The 16,658-nt window shown below is 39.0% G+C and overlaps 1 protein-coding gene across 2 annotated transcripts in view; it reads left to right on the top strand.

Annotated features, from left to right (window-relative positions):
- Window positions 1–16,658, top strand: part of LOC148346898 (adenosine kinase-like) — a 288,745-nt gene that overhangs the window by 49,306 nt on the left and 222,781 nt on the right. For both annotated transcript variants that reach the window (XM_088323478.1, XM_088323479.1), the window contains exon 4: window positions 2,491–2,569. In XM_088323478.1, coding sequence (XP_088179604.1) covers window positions 2,491–2,569 — 79 coding nt within the window. The remainder of the gene's footprint in view (window positions 1–2,490; window positions 2,570–16,658) is intronic.

Below are 16,658 nucleotides of genomic sequence, written 5' to 3'. Positions count from 1 at the left end.
TCATTTTCGTGTTTTGCAATTGTTTTCTTCTTCAACTCGATCTTTTTTGTCACTCTTTAAAGAAAACCTGGTAAAAGGATGGGTAAAAAATGTTAAGAAAAATGGTACAATTTGGTCACTCTGAATCTCCTTAGTTTGTATTCTTCCTAACACTCGTTTTCGATTGCTTGACACAATACAGCGACGTTTAGTGTTCAAATAATTCACACTGTCCCTTACATATTATGGTGGTGGCCTCAAATTACAGGGTTCGTATGGGTGCTTGGAATCCTTGAAAATGCTTGAATTTTAACGTGTTTTCAACAATTGAAAAGTGCTTGAGTTTTCGATGAAGTGCTTGTAAATGCTTTAAATTGTAGCTATGTTTCACAATAAGTCTGCTTAACAATTACGTCGACACTGCTCTCTGGTGGTTTTGCTTTGCCATTGCATTTTTTCCCTCGTGATTGACAGCAGTCGGCATTAGTTTGTACGGCATTGTCTTCTGAAGCGTCATCGCCACCTACAGGTTGCTACACTTAAACAGGGCACTATGATATGTGTATTAGTGCAAGCCTTACATATCAATTATGCACATTTATTTTGGGCTATGGCCAACCCGGTCCTCGAGAGCGACATGTCCTGCATGTTTTGGAGGTTTCTCTGCTCCAACACAGGTGTTAGCAAGATTTGTGAGAGCTTGATAATGATCCAGGTGATTGGAATTTCCTCTATTGGAGCAGAGAAACTCCAAACACATGCAGGACATGCGGTTCTCGAGGACCGGGTTGACCACCCCTGCAGCTGCGATGCAAATAATCAAAGAAGTATTTCCCAGTACTTCCTGCAACTAAAAATGCAAATACATATCACCCTCATTTCACCCAACACCTAAATGGGTAGGCATTTGTCTCATAAATATTCACACACTTAGTGTTCACGTCCACAAATGTAATCGCGATTTACTGAAGATCTGAATAACATAGCTTGATAAATTCACAGACAAGATTAAAAATAGCAAATTTTTGTGAATCTGCAAAATGCATCATTCACACTGGATTTTTCCTTTTAATGGTACTGGAGAAATTGAAAAATTGGCTTTTAAAGTCCTTTAAAGGGACTTGAATTTGCCCGTGAAAAAGGTGTACGTATCCTGAAACTTTCATTCTGGCATTTGCATTTGGCCTGTGGCCTGTGAGTTTACCATATACAAGGTTATTATAAATTGAATATCAACAGATTTAACATTTGACAGAGCAAGAGGAAAAAAAGGCCGGACAGGAAAAAGCTGAAGCTTATCTTGGTCCTCTCCCCTCGACAACCAAAGCATTTTTCGCTCTATTCTAGTCAATCTGCTTTATATAACGAGGCATTTTGAGTATCATAAATCACATCCTATCATCACACAGGAAAAATAATAATATATGTGAAATCTATCCATCCATCCATTATCTGCACCGCTTATCCTCAGTAGGGTCGCGGGGGTGCTGGAGCCCATTCCAGCCATCAGGGGACACCCTGAACTGGTTGCCAGCCAGTCGCAGGGCACACAGGGACAGACAATACGCTCGCTCACACCTAGGGACAATTCGGATCCGACCAATTAACCTGACATGTTTTTGGAATGTGGGAGGAAACCCACGCAAGCGCGGGGAGAACATGCAAACTCTGCACAGGAAGGTTGGTAGCTGGATTTGAACCCATGACCTCAGAACTGTGCCGCACACGCGCTAACCACCGCGCCGCCGTGCTGCCCTATGTGAAACCTATAGTAGCATAATCATGTAAATGGTTTACGGTCTACATCCATATACCACGTTTTAAGTCACTGACGACCTCCCAAACACTTAACAATTTGCTTGACGCTTAACCATTCATGAGAAGAGCCAAAAGTCAATTTGATCCAAAGAAACCAGTCTTGAGGGCTTTTCAAGTCCGTGGTTTCCATTTTGACATTCAGGACCTCAAACTCGTCGTTGAACTTGTTGTATAGGTCTGCTCTCAGCATTTCCAAGGCGTTTTTGCATTTCCCTCAGCCGTGTTCACAAACTCCACATAAAAACGCCCGCACAAATCCCTCGGATGAGAATGAAGAACAACAGATACACGTCCTCAATTTCTTCTATGTCCAGTAGGTCTTTCATTACCCTCAACTCTCTTAGTAGAATACCAGCAGTCACTTGTCTTGGGAGGGGGTCAGGCAAACTTTGAAAGTGGTTATGAAAGTGGTTAAAGGTGGAGCTATAATAAAACCCCGAAAATAATTTGTTTTCAGCTTTGCGCAACATTTGGAGAATGTTTCTAAAAAGGCCACCCAGGAAACATGAATGTCCCTGTGAAACTTTAAAACCGTGTATTAAACCCTCTTATGTCTTTTTAATACAGCAAAATGTAATTATTCATTTCTTTAGACATGTGAAGAGTTTTTCTTTTCAAGACTTCTTGTGTGTGATCATCTTTAGCCTTTGATGAAAAAAAAAAAAAACGTTTTCAATTGTGCTTTTTTTAAAGGTTTGAAGAAATTGTCAAGAGGAGAGAAGTTGAATATCACGCCGGAGGCTCCACGCAGAACTCTGTAAAAATCGCCCAGGTTAGTCTTTAGTCTGTCTCATTTATCAGAGGTGCAGAATTGTAAAAGAAAGCCTTTCATTTTATTTGTGCTGTGTTCTCGTCGGCCCAATTTCCGTCAAACGCGTCAATTAGAGGGAGGAATTACCAGCCGCAGCGCATTTGAGGAGTCACAATAAATCTCATCGTACAAATATTCTCAGAGGCGGCTTGATAGGTGAAAGAAATTGGTGCTTGTCTAAATCTTGACTGGGTGTGTGTGTGTTTGGAGATTCTTTGTGGAATTTTTTGATGGCAAGTGCTGATCATCAGTCCCTGTTGTGCTCCCAGTAAACAAAAGCGGAGGTATTATGCTAAAACAAGGTGAAACGAGGGCAACCACTAATTGATTTCTTTCTATGTGTGTTTTTTTTATGCTTGGACTCGTTGTATATAGACTAGAGTTATTTTGTGTACGCTAGTAATGTTAGAATTAATTTGTTTTAAGATTGGTTATTTGCATTAACTATATGTAAGTCACATACATTGGGAAACATATTCATTTGAGAAGTGTACCAAGATATGTGCCAAACAAAGGATATGGTTAACCTTTTTTTGCAGAACTAAATCCACATTCGTTACAACCTCATATAATAACCTATTGGTAAATTTGTGGTGATGATTTCAATATTTTTGGAATTGACTGACTCATTCCTTGTCAAACATTTCTGTAAAAATGGGAAGCGCCGGTGCCAAGCATTTTATTGCCATTTTCATTAATTTTTGAAGGCCTACAGAAAATTAAGTTCTGTAGCTGTAACGGAATACGCCATATCAAAAGAAAGCTTGGACCCTCATCTTTTATAAGGAAAAAGGTATGTTTCTAGCTTTTACCATTATTAAGGAAAGAACAGTTAAAAATAGCTATGTTTCTTGAAAATACTTGTTTCCAAGAAAACCTGAGAAAAAAACCTTTTGTAATAGGATGCATTTAAAACAGAACTTTCATTATGGTGAATTTTTTTTTTTTTGCACTTGTGATACATCCCATACCTAAACAACGCTTTCAATAAACACAAGGGATCTTTATTTCAAAACTTATTCCGTTACCCTCTGCATTACTCACAACCAAAGTAGCACACTATTGTAAAAGTAACTATCTAGCTCAGGGGTGGGCAACTATTTGGAGTCGTTGGGTTGAATTATCTGGCAAATGGGGACCTATACAAATTTTTCTTTTATGAAAAATTTACATGCAGACATGCACCTGTTATATTTCTTTTATTTATTTTTTTAACATATGTTTTACTTCACATTGGCCTTTAAACACTCTCATTAAGGCCTCTGTTTTAAGCACAAAATTCGATATTGAGGTTTTGTAGTATAACTGTAGTTGTTGTTTTTTGTAGTCAGATTTTTCTGAAATTTCTTTATAATATATTTGTATTATTATCGTAGTTAATGTAGTATTTTTGTAGCATTTTTGCAATAGTATTTTGTAGTATTTCCATGAACATACCAGTCAAATTGCGACACGTTATCTAACTAGAAATTTGGTACTTTGCGAGTAGGAGGTTCTGGAGAAAAATCCCTGATGCTTTTCAGTGAATTCGTGTCTGAAATCGGTGATCTCTGTAAGCCACTCATCGGTGGAATTCGATTCGCTGAATTCCTCCTCGGATCATTTCCATTGCCTCCTATCTGTCTTTCGTTGCCACCGGCATTTGAAGTAGATGATCTTGTGCACTGCATTGCTCATCTTCTTGGCCTGTTGGACCACAATTTTCTTAGCTGGCGTGTTCATTACTGCCATCAGGTGACCACAGTTCTTCACCACAGTTCTCTATTGGCTTCATATCAATTGGAGAAGTGCCCAAGTATCTCATCATCCCATTCATAAAAGAACAAATCAGTTTGCGAGAATTCTCGTCTTTGGCAGCCTACTTCATTATGTAATGTGACGAGGATTCTCGTCCGTGTCAGTTTAAGAGTTAAGGTCAGCTGAAGTAGCTTCAGCCCTCTTCACGTCCTTGCTAGAATGAAGAGATTTACAGAATGGAAAAGCCTCAAGTAGGACGTGACATTTGCAGTGACAGGCAAAAGGTAAGTTAAAACTACTCTGTCTAATGAGCCAGAAATGGTCCTTGGTGAAGGAAATTGACTTGTTCGCCTTACTGTATGCTGTTTGTGAAGCATTCCATCAACAGCTTCCTTCAGAGGAAATATATAGTGTTGACTCTATGAGCATTTTCCATCCACACCCACCAGCACCTCTTCGGTTGTTACATGTTCACGGTGCTCTTTTTTGAAGCTATGTGCTTAGATCAACGGTAAAGACACCCTCTACACTCCCAAACGCTTCAACAGGGGTTGTAATGGGGCTAAATAGCTCCATCGCGTCCAAGTTGAGGATCGAGGAAAACCTGAATCTGGGCTTAAGGGGAGGCCTGATCGATAGTAATTTGATTCAGTTAAATGAGAATTGACCAAATCGAAGCTTAGACGGATAAATATGGCTTTGTTCTAGACCAAACCTCTCCTCCTTGGATTGGACGTCACGTTACACGTTCTATTGGTCCTAGTCTGCGCTAGCCTCCCCAATGTGCCACTTTTGGTGTTTATTTTATAGCCTGCTGAAAACTTGAGCGGAAGTACTGGGATACTGATTCTTCGTTGGTTTGAAATAATATTTTAGAAATAGATACAAACTATATAATATTGTATAATATTTTTAACGTTTTGCACCAAAAAAGTTAGTTCAAGAGTTCAATCCATACAAACATATTTCATTTTAAAGTTTCAGAAATTCAAAAACACTATTCTAGTTACAAATATCCTTGAATCTTCTCAGTTAAATATGCATTTTGGCGGGCTCTCGGTTAGCAGTAGGTAACATTTACAATTCTTATATGTAACACAATTTTAACGTGAGCTGATTTCATTTTTTTAACCTCGCTAAACTTTTGATCTTGTTTCATGAATTATAACCGTTGATTAAATGCTTCAAAGGATAGAAAATAAAGGATTGTGGATTTAACTCTACGAAATACTTGCTGTGTAAATATTTTAAATGTTAGGGTGTTGCAATAAGATAAAGATCCTCTCTTCTCAACTCAAAGTAAATTTATTCAGGTGTATAAGTCATACCGCTGTCTGATAAGCCTCGACAGTGAACAGATTAGCACATCACACGTTTTGATTGGGTATTTGTAATTTTACTGTGTATGCCTTACAAGTGTGACTCGGGGGCTTGGTCCCATACTGGAAATTGTGCAGGGCTGTAAAGTAACAAAACCAAACCCAGCACATCAAAGAACCTCTGAAGCTGCTAACAACTCCATTTTACTGCGTTCCTGGGGAAAACTGTGACCTTCTTAACTGTGCTCTGGCAGGTGACAGAAATGTGAGAGGGAGGCGGTCGACACCAAGGGATTAGGGGGCAGTGGGCGTTTGTGTGGATCAGGAAACACGGAGGTTTCATTTAGACAGAACATCAAAGTCCCGCAGAAGCTTGTGGGGCCCCAAGCTTTTGGAGTAATTGCCCTAGTGCAGATTGTGTGTTTTCATTAAAACCCTAACAAATCAGAATAGTTGCCTATTTGTAAATTAGACATACAACAAAAGAAGCAGATTATTTGGGCAGAGCTTTTAACATGCCACTAACTTATTGGGCCTTTCTTGATATACTCTGATTTTCTGCAGCATTTGCAGTTTGTATCATCCATTTACAGCAGCATCTTAATTACCGTGCGGAAAGAAGTCAAAGCGGCATTGGGGGAGAGCCTGTCGTCTCTGTTATGGTTATGATGCCTGTTTAACATTTCCTTAGACCTGGTCAATTGCAGAAAGAGGTAAAAGGGGGGCCAGGCTTCAGAGCTCCTAAGTAGAAACACATGTCCGCTGTGCTATTTGAGCGGCTTTTTCAAAACGTAGAAAAAAAATCCCACTCTTCATCATTTGACTTTCCCCCAAAAGCCGCCACACTCCAGGAAATACTAGGTTTGATGTCTCATTGACTTAATTCTCCAGGTTGCCATGACCTAATGTTTGGCTTTTATAGCTCATTCCGTTAAGTAAATACAAATGCAATGACTGGCTAAATGAACAAATTCCTATGCCTGGTACCACTTAGCGTAAAAGAGGGAGAAAGAGTGGAGTTTTTGTGTTGCCAGCCGCCAGTGTAGGATGAGCTTTCCACACTCAAAAGAGGCCATTAGGTCTTTTTACTGTTACTTACACCTAATGACTCGTGCTTGGACAGACATTCTTTGTGAGTGGGCGTTCGGTATTAGTGTCTGAGGTCTTCCTAAGAGCCTTGACCCTTGTGCCTTAATCAACGAGCCGCAGGAATGGTAGCAGTTTCTACGCTAAGGGGCCGATTAGTCTTTCGATTGCGGCATCTGGTTGCCCTGGTCGTAAAAAAGAGCCTCTTCTTTATTAGTTTGGGACACATTACACCGGCCGCATACCGAGTGACGTGGTCAAATGCAATTGAAGTGGACCAAGCATTTTAGTTTGTGACCCTTGGCAGCACACGAAGCAATAATATGACACACTTGCCACTGAAAAATACCAGAACTTGTTTTGAGAGTTTTGATAAAGTTATTGTACAAACCTTGTTTCGTCTATAGGGTGGCACACATTAATTTGTATGTGTATAAAAGTAGCAAGGCTCGTGCTGTCAGACAGGTATCTTACCCAGGAGGGAATAAGATTTTTACCTCCGGGCTGCGGGAAGCTACGCTGAGTTGCGCTGCGCTACGCTACGCTACGTGTTGTTGTTTCTTGGACTCGTGTTTCTTTTGTAATCGGCATGTAATGGACTGTATGTAGAATAAAGACAATTGATTGAAAACGTTCACAACGTCATTACTTCCAGATCTCTTTATATAAACAATAAGTATCCCGTCACTTAAGGTAACATCTCGCACGTCAGCCCAGCCCCACCCGGCATACAGATATCTCAGTAGTTCTGTATTGGGCAGAACCATTTTAGCAGTTACTGAACTAATGATTTACTACAAAAAAAGGTACTGTTTTTATTTGTTTATAACATGTACTCATGTGTAATGCGGACACCGATTTTTTTTTTTTAGATATTGGTATAAAACGTTATTTCACTTTTTTCACGTCAAACTAAGCTTTGTAAGTGACAAACATTGAATACTTGCGGCAATCATTTATTGACAATATAAACTATGAACACAATTCCAACATAAAACTTACAATGTATTCATTTAATGTCTTTCAAAGTACGAGTCATCATAAGATACACCATTTCTTTTCTCTGGTGCTGGTAAAATGGTGCAAAAATTAGATAAAATATCATGTATTTTTCATGTGTCTTCTAGACTAGTGTTTTTCAAACATTCTTTCATTCATCACTAGTCATTGCCGTTGCATCTCCAGTGAAAATATCCAAATGAAAGATAGCTTTCGGTAGATCGCACAGGCACACACATATTTTCTCATGGATCAGTACAATTAGTTACACATCACAGTGGTTGAAAATTACTGTTCTAGATAGCGGGTGGTCTCGCGGTTAAGATTTAGCACTTTCATTGCTGTGACCCTGGTTTGATTCCCGTTGCATCCAATGTTAAGCGATGTTGGTCAGCGATATTTTTCGACTGATCTATCTCTTTATAACACCATATGAAGAACGTGTACCTAAATTTCAAACTTAGTTATTTTTCAGGTAAAAAATGAATGCATCGTACCCGAATAAATACGGTACATAAACATCGTAATTAGGAAGGGGGGTAAGGGGTGTTTTGAGAAAATAATTGACCTCACATGTGTGCAAGAAAGCCAGTGTTGCTGATGGGTTTTTAATTGGTACTACAAAAACTGTTACTGCTACTGCTAGTACGACTGCCACTACAAATACTACTACTGCTACCACATAAGTAATATGGCTACTACCTTCTGATATTGGTAGTACTCCGAGTAATACTCCTTGTATTAATACTACGATTACTGATTGCTGCAGATGTTTCCGCCACTACAACTACTATTTTTCTTACTGTTACTACTATCATTAATTGTATTAAAAAAAAATCTTACCCCTTTGAGGTACTATTTTTAAAAAACGAATTTACAAGTAAAATAAATAAGTCAAGTCATTTTTATTTGTATAGGCCTTAATCACAATTAGTCTCTAAGGGCTTCACAAGGTATTACATATAAGAAGTTTAGGTTATTCGTATGCTATAGAGTAGAAGTGAGTTTTAAGCCTAGATTTAAACATTTCCACCGAGGTTGCAGATCGGATCTCAGGGGGAAGAGCATTCCACAACACCGGTGCCCGGATGGAGAACGCTCTCGAACCAGCGGAACACTTCTTGGCTCTTGTGATCACCAGGAGACCGGCGCTCTCGGAACGAAGGCTTCGGGCCGGGACATAGGGGGAGATCAGATCTGAAAGATATGAGGGGGAAAGTCCATGTATGATTTTGTATAGTAGTAGGAGAACCTTAAAATCGCATATATAAGAAATACTTTAAACTTGCATAATAATGAGCCATCGCAGAAAATGTTGCTTATTTTAAGTTATTCTACTGGAAAAATGAAATAGTTTTCTTTTTTCACATTAGTACAAAACAAGTTATATTTTCCCTTAAGGAGCTTCATGGGTCAAGAAACAAAAAGTACAAGTTAGAAATATGGTAAAATTGATAAATACAATTGAACAGGACAAACAATTTTTGCCAATGGGGTTGGATTTAATTTTATTTTTAGCATTAAAGACCATTTACTATACACAGGGTTTGTACAGGTGTTCAAGGTCTGAAAAGTGCTTGAATTTTGGGTTAAGTGCTCGTAAATGGTTGAAATTGTTGCCATGCTTTCCGACAGTCTGAATCGACTGGCCACACATTAAATCAGGGGTGTCAAAGTCAAATGGACGGAGGGCCAAATAAAACATTTGGCTACAAGCCGAGGGCCGGACTGTCCAATCTTTACTGAAACCAAGATTTAACCTACTGAAAACACAACAAATATATTACAATATGATTGGATAAATAAAGCAATATTTTCTTATGACTCTGTCAGTCATTTTTAATTTCAGCAGGCACAAAATACAAATGTCCTTTATATAAAAAACTCATAACATATCTCATAACAACAACTCAACCATTTTCTATCATTCAATCATCTGAAATTATTAAAAAGAAATATTGCCTCGAAATACAATAAAATAAAGTGCAAAAATCTCTTGTTACTTAAAACCAATAGCAATCAACACACTGGACCTCATCTGTCCTGCTCAAATGTACCGTATTTTCCGCACTATATGGCGCACCATGTTATAAGGCGCACCTTCAATGAATGATATATTTTAAAACTTATGCCATACATAAGACGCACCCCATTATAAGGCGCTATAAGTGCATGCTGGTTTAAGATCAGGTAATTGTGCAATTTTGTAATTGTAATCCTGTGCAGTCCTTCGAGACATTTTTGGGATTAAGGGCTATTTACGGTAAATAAATGTGACGACTTGACTACAGTAGAGAATGTAGTTACTTTATGCAACCTCTAGATGTTGCCACGCTCAAGGGAATGTCAACAAAGCATTCAAAAAGGTCAAACTTTATTAACAAACAAGCTTTCCACAACTCCATTCACTCCCAAAATAAATAAACAGCCGTTTTATTATTTTCTCTGAGGTAAAGCATTTTCGTGACACATCTTTAACATCTTTGAACAACATCGACATAACATTTTATTTTTTGTCCATTTAGTCAACACGCAAAGAAAAAAACGTCTGATACTGTTATTTTAAATGAAACGTTAGTGCAATCGCAATAAAGTGACACTCGTAATGTGCAAAAACAACGAGTGCAAAGCAATAACATAATAACTGTAAAATGTAAACGTAAACACACAAAAGAAAAACAAAGATCACTCTATAAGCTCCTCATCGACGAATCCCTCGAATTCTTCTTCTGCTGTGTTCGAATTGACCATATCTCAGTGAATGGGCCATCCAACACGTCCGGTGTTTTTGTGCCAGCGCTGTTGCCTTCATACGTATAGTTATCGTACTGACACTTCTGCTTGCCGCTCTTTGTTGAACAACCCACTGTTCAAGTGTCTCCTCTAACTCTGGCCATCTTGCTTTATTGCCACGGAAACTTTGTTGAGTTTTCCTTACTTGGCGGAGCTTATCTTCATCCTTTCTCCACTTCCGTACCATCGATTCATTTAAGTTTAACTCTCTCGCTGCCGCTCTATTGCCGTGTTGTGCTGCGTGACTGATCGCTTTGAGTTTAAACTCGGCGTTGTACGCGTGTCTCTTAACAGGAGCCATTTTTTATACAAATGCACGTATGAAAGAGAATCTCGCTCTCTCTCTCTCTCTCTCTCTCGCTCTCTCTCTCTCTCTGTCAAACGTGACATTCTGAATAATTCTGCGTTTGTTTAAGGTAAATTGTGCTTTACATCTTCACCAGTCAAAACCCTGGATTCAGACAAATACTGTATTTGTTGAATATGAATTAAGCAGTTTAATGGGGTAGCCATTTTGCCACTTAGTAAACAAATACAACACGAGCCCCGGCAACTACCAATCGTTTAATATTTCCCAGTATGCACAGCGCGAAAAATGGAGTCGGCGGCTGTTTCTCGTAGTTGCGAGACCTTGCGAATTTAATATTGAGCCATATATAAGGCGCACTGTGTTATAAGGCGCATGGTCAGCTTTTGAAAAAAAATAAGACTTTTAGGTGCGCCTTATAGTGCGGAAAATACGGTACATTGACTTTCCTTTCTGTGCTTTCTCTGGGTTAGTGTGAAAAAAAGAAATTACTGATTAACAAATAATAACAATCAAAAGTCATTTTCTCTGCTAAATAGGAGACAATTTTATCAAAAGACTGTTGTCCACATCAAGATCTATTTTCCATGAAAAGCCGAAAAACAAGAAACACTCCCAGGACAGAGTCGGCAAACAAAAACAACATAGTCAACATAGACAATAAAGCTTTAAAATTCCCGAGGGGAACAACAAAAAACAAGACCTTCTTTATGTGCATATTTAACTTTTAAACTTGAACGGAGTAAAAACTTCAAATGTGTAATTGCACAGGAAACATTACTGTATTATTACTGTATTTACATACATTTATATACAGTACTGTATTACTACATCGCTACATTACTTGTTTGAGGCTGACGCTGATACTTTTCCAGCTACCTCCGTGAACATGTACTCCAACTCCCACCTTGTTTGAAAGCCCCGGTTTTCAGTGTCCACCTTCCGTTTAGCCATTGTTGATGGGTATCTGTGGGCTAATTTTTGCTGTTATGCTAATGACTGCTGCTGATCGACTGCTGAATAAATCAAACCGCCTCCCGCTTTGCTCCCGCTCGGCGCGTCCCCGTTGCATTGTGGGAAATGTAGTATTCATGCGTACTGCGGGCTGCTGGCTTGCAGCGGCCTGCGGGCCGGATCTAATAATATATTGATATCGTCACGCGGGCCAGGTAAAACCCTCTCGCGGGCCTAATGTGGCCCGCGGGCCTTCACTCTGACATATGTGCATTAAATGAAGCTAAATAAATCAAGTTTGTTAAAAAATGATGCCGACACGCCTGGTTGCTCAGGTTGCTTGGATTGCCAATGCATTTATTTTTCCCTCGTCACTATTGGCAACTTTAGTTTGTAAAGGTTGTAATGTGAAGAGTCATTGCCTCTTACGCCTTGCGCCTAAGAGAACAGATGAAGAGACCAAGATGCATATCTAATTCTTAGCGGAATGTAAAAGAGCAGTAAAGAACGGACACTTTTCCCCCAAAGATACCTTGTTCAAATCAGATTTGAGTTGGTTGAAAATATTGACTTTGGCAAAATGATACCGCATTTTCTTACCAATCGCTGGTAACGTAAACGAGCTGCTTTTATTGCAATTAAGAAGCGATTCAAAACAGTAATGCTTTGTATATTACATGTATTGAAAACTGTTATGTGCGCCACCATAAAAATGCTGGAATGAACTGTCAAATTCTCAACGGATAAAACGGGAGATAAACGTCCAGAAGATAGGTTAAGGCAGGGGTACGGAACCAATGGCTTGCGACCCATATATAGCTCTTTTGATGAGTACATTTGGCTCGAAGAATAAAATGTGCATGAAAATCTTAACTTTAACGTTAATTCTGATAAGTGCGGGGTAGGGTCTATTGTGTGCATTGCTGACGTAGCATTGATTGTTGAGTCCAATATATAGAGAGCATACTCCCCACTTCTGATTACAGTCAAGCTGTCATACAAACAAACCTTGCTACGAATCTTCTTATATAGAAGCTCATTAAACAATTCAGGTTCACTGTTGCGACTTTTTTTAATGAAAACCCACAGATAAACTGTAAACAGTCAGAAACGCCATCCAATTACACAAAGAAATGTGATTGGATGAGCCAGGGTTTATGCAGATCCTTTAAAAGTTTTAAAGGCATTGACTTTATTTTTCTAAAAAGTAAGGCCTTAATTGGCATTCGAATGTGTCACCGTTTTCTGTCTTCATCAAAAGGGAAAGAATAAAATGCCAAATTGGGTTTAGAACCTTGCCAGGTTGCACAGCCCACTGCAAAGTAAGAAATTACCACCTTAAAAGTTCTGGTTATTGATATTTGTTTAATCTCAACTGTTTATTTAACTGCCGTGCGCTCGAGTGTTTCCTGACCATCGATGTGCTCATGCCTTCGGGGAATGCAGCGTGACATCAAGTCAAGTCAAGTCAAGTCATTTTTATTTGTATAGCCCTTAATCACAAAAAGTCTCAAAGGGCTGCACAGGTTATTGCAAAACATCACGTGCAAATTTTCATAGTTAAGTATTGACACACACATTTGATTTCGTTTTAGGAAGCAGGATGCTCTTGGTTATTCGTATCCATGGGGAAAAAACAGTTATCTTAGTATCTTAGTAGTTTGCATCTTAGGAATGATTGCTGAATGATGGATTTTTTCATTTGTTTTCTTTCCTAGCACGTCTGACAGTCGAATTTATTAGGTGCATTTCTCTCCTGAGGCTCAAGTGTCGCATAGCAACAAGAGAGGAGAAACACATTTAAATATTTGGGTTTGAAGCAATGACGTTTCCCCCCTCTCTTCTTTTTAGGAAACAACACACAGCCTACAATTACTGTCACTTTTTCTCCAGCCCGAGTTCAAAAGTTTAGCCGGTTGCCGTAGCATGCCCGTAGCATGCCAACCAATGAATGAAACCCCAAATGTGTAAGGATGGAAAAACTGACAAGTAGCCGTATGCCACCGTGCCTGTTCAATTTTTCAACAGCTGTCTTGTTGATTAAATAAAAACACTGGGAATAGTCTGTTTTCAGTTGTTTCCGACCTAATGGAAAATGTGTTGTAGTGCTTGTGTGTGTTCCAACTTAGTTTACTCAATGTAAGTAGAACTTGCAGTGGTTATTTAAGTTGGGGACAAAACCTCAGAGTGTTACCTCCTAAAAGAGACCAAAACGTGCTGATTCTCCTATCGGTTCAAGAGCAGCATTCATTTTTACTTTGAGTACGTCTTGGTCAGGGTTGGGTAGGGTTACTTTAACTTGATTACTTTCAATTACTTTTGGATTACTCCAATAACAAGTATGCTAATAAAAGAAAAAATAAACTAAATATGAATAAAATTATGACTCACAACACGTGGTAAGCTTTCTCTCCTGCCTTTGATCTCTTTGATCTTCAGCAAAATCTAACATAAAATGTGACAGAAACAAAATGAAAATAAATCCAAACAGCTTGCCAACATCATTTTTGCCGTTCCATGTATTCCGTTACTCCCCAAGCCTACACAAAATTTAGTAATTTTATTTATATTTAGTTTATTTTTTTCTTTTTTTAGCATATTTGGTATTGGAGTAATCCAAAAGTAATTGAAAGTAATCAAGTTAAAGTAACCATACCAAACCCATGTCTTGGTTTGGAATTTTAGGCAAATTTTACTTGTTCGTTAAGGGGTTTGAGGTCAAAACAAAGACACATGGTGACAAACTATTACACTGCATTTCACAAACCTAAGGTACATTAAAGTGAAACAAGTGAATACCTTCTATAGGGAGGTAGGGCTCTGCTAGCTCGCCATTTGTTGCTGCTGGGCTCAACACTCACTGACCCGATGCTTGTTGAACATCCACCAGCATTAGTTTGAGACTAAATTGTTTTTCCCTCTGATTATTCTAGCTGGCGAAACAGTTTTAAATGGTGCAATACGTTTGTCGTGGTGCCTGTCATGGTTTGCATATGTGGTCCGCAAAGTCCATCCCTGCTGTTTCTATTTTTTAAATAAATTATTATTATTATTATTATTTTCAATTTATTTTCTTTTTTTATTATACTAAGTGGACAATGCAGCCTTAGAGGTACTTTGGCTAAAGTCCCGCACAGGGGCTCGTTACGGCCTGTGGTCAAATTTTTACTGGCATGACGTTAATAGTATGTGGCCTGCCAGTAATGTTGACCGCAATATAAAATACATTTGTCCAAACAAGAAAATCATGATTTCACCAGATGATGGCAGGAGCTCTCAGGCCACCTTGCCCTTGGCTTTCTGTGTGAAATTTAGCTCACCCAATTTTTTTCATGGGGACTATAGATAAAAAGATGAAAGTTGATTGTTCCAACACAAGTGTAAAGTTGACAATTTTTTTCCACCGAAATCCAAAACAACTGCCCAATATCCGCCTAATTTACCAGAGAATATCATCAAGAGGCACTGCCTCAAAGCATGCTGACGACAAAACGTTAACTGGAAACAAATGCTGTGAAAAGGTAAGGCAACTGGAAGCGGTTTTAACAGCACAGCATCACTTTTTCACGAGATGAAGTGAGTAAAATAAAAATACTACAAAAGCGAGCTACGAGGTCCCAATGCAAACCTTTCCCGGAGGGTGAATATATCGAAGACACTGGGGTGTGTTGAATAATCGGCCCTCACACATTTTCATCTAACTAAATCTGTCCCGCTTTCTGCAAGGTTTGGACACCCTTGCTCTAAACAACTGCAGATATGAGGCTCTCCTGTCAACCACTCTTTCAGCATTTTTTGAGTGGGTATGCTAAAAGTTATCCTTCGGCTCTTCATCACTCATTTTGACCACCTTATGGTCCTTTCACTTCCCATTTGAGCCGCTATTTATGCGAAATAATTGGCTGGTCCTTATCACCTTCTTCGTCTCCTGAATGTTGGTCTGGAACTTGCGTTGTCATTGCGTTAGCGCCCCCATTTTCTCCGATGGTCGGGTGATAATTACAGTTTAGATCATCGACTTTTATTGAACGTTTTTATTATTTATTGTGGCAAAAATTATATGAATGTACCGTATTTTCCGCACTATAAGGCGCACCTAAAAGCCTTTATTTTTTTCAAAAGCTGACCATGCGCCTTCTAATACAGTGCGCCTTATTTATGGATCAACATTAAGTTTTCCAACTAACTTGCAGCCGCCGACTAGATTTTCCCCCGAACGCCAAGTAGTACGCGGTGGATGCTGGGATTTATTTACCGGCGTTTCATTGGCTAACCAATGTGTCAATCATCATTTGAATCGATCTTTATTGGCTAAAGTTATTCGGAGGTCAAGAGGCGGATCCTTTTTATCATTTACAGACTGCCATTGGCTCAAACGGCAAACAAAGCCTGCAATTGGCCGAAAAAGACGTGTCAATCATCATTTGAATCGATCACTATTGGCTAAAGTTATTCGGAGGTCAAGAGGCGGATCCTTTTTATCATTTACAGGCTGCCATTGGCTTAAACAGCGAAACAAAGCCTGCAATTGGCCGAAAATACGTATGCGTATAGCATGTGGCTGACGGCATAGAGAAAGCATTTTTTTCTATTCTGTATTTGTAAATATTGTATTCTCCTGGATTTACTACCCTCACGGATATAAGAGGACATTGCCTGCACATTATTATGAACACAACGACTTCGGTGAGCTACTCCGGCTTTCTATATTATCCCTGTATCTTGTTTCAGACTGAACTCGATGTTTCTGTGATAAGCGGTGCAGATAATGGATGGAATGGAGTGTCTATTTTTAAATTCAACTCAATTCCAAGTGTTTATTGTCATATGCACAGTAAAGTTGCGAGCGAAAAGG

Source organism: Urocampus carinirostris, chromosome 19, assembly GCF_059441175.1.
Source record: "Urocampus carinirostris isolate Australia breed hairy pipefish chromosome 19, RoL_Ucar_1.0, whole genome shotgun sequence".
Lineage (NCBI taxonomy): Eukaryota > Metazoa > Chordata > Actinopteri > Syngnathiformes > Syngnathidae > Urocampus > Urocampus carinirostris.
Note: the sequence above shows the minus strand (reverse complement) of the source record. Positions and strands in the feature narration are given on the sequence as shown.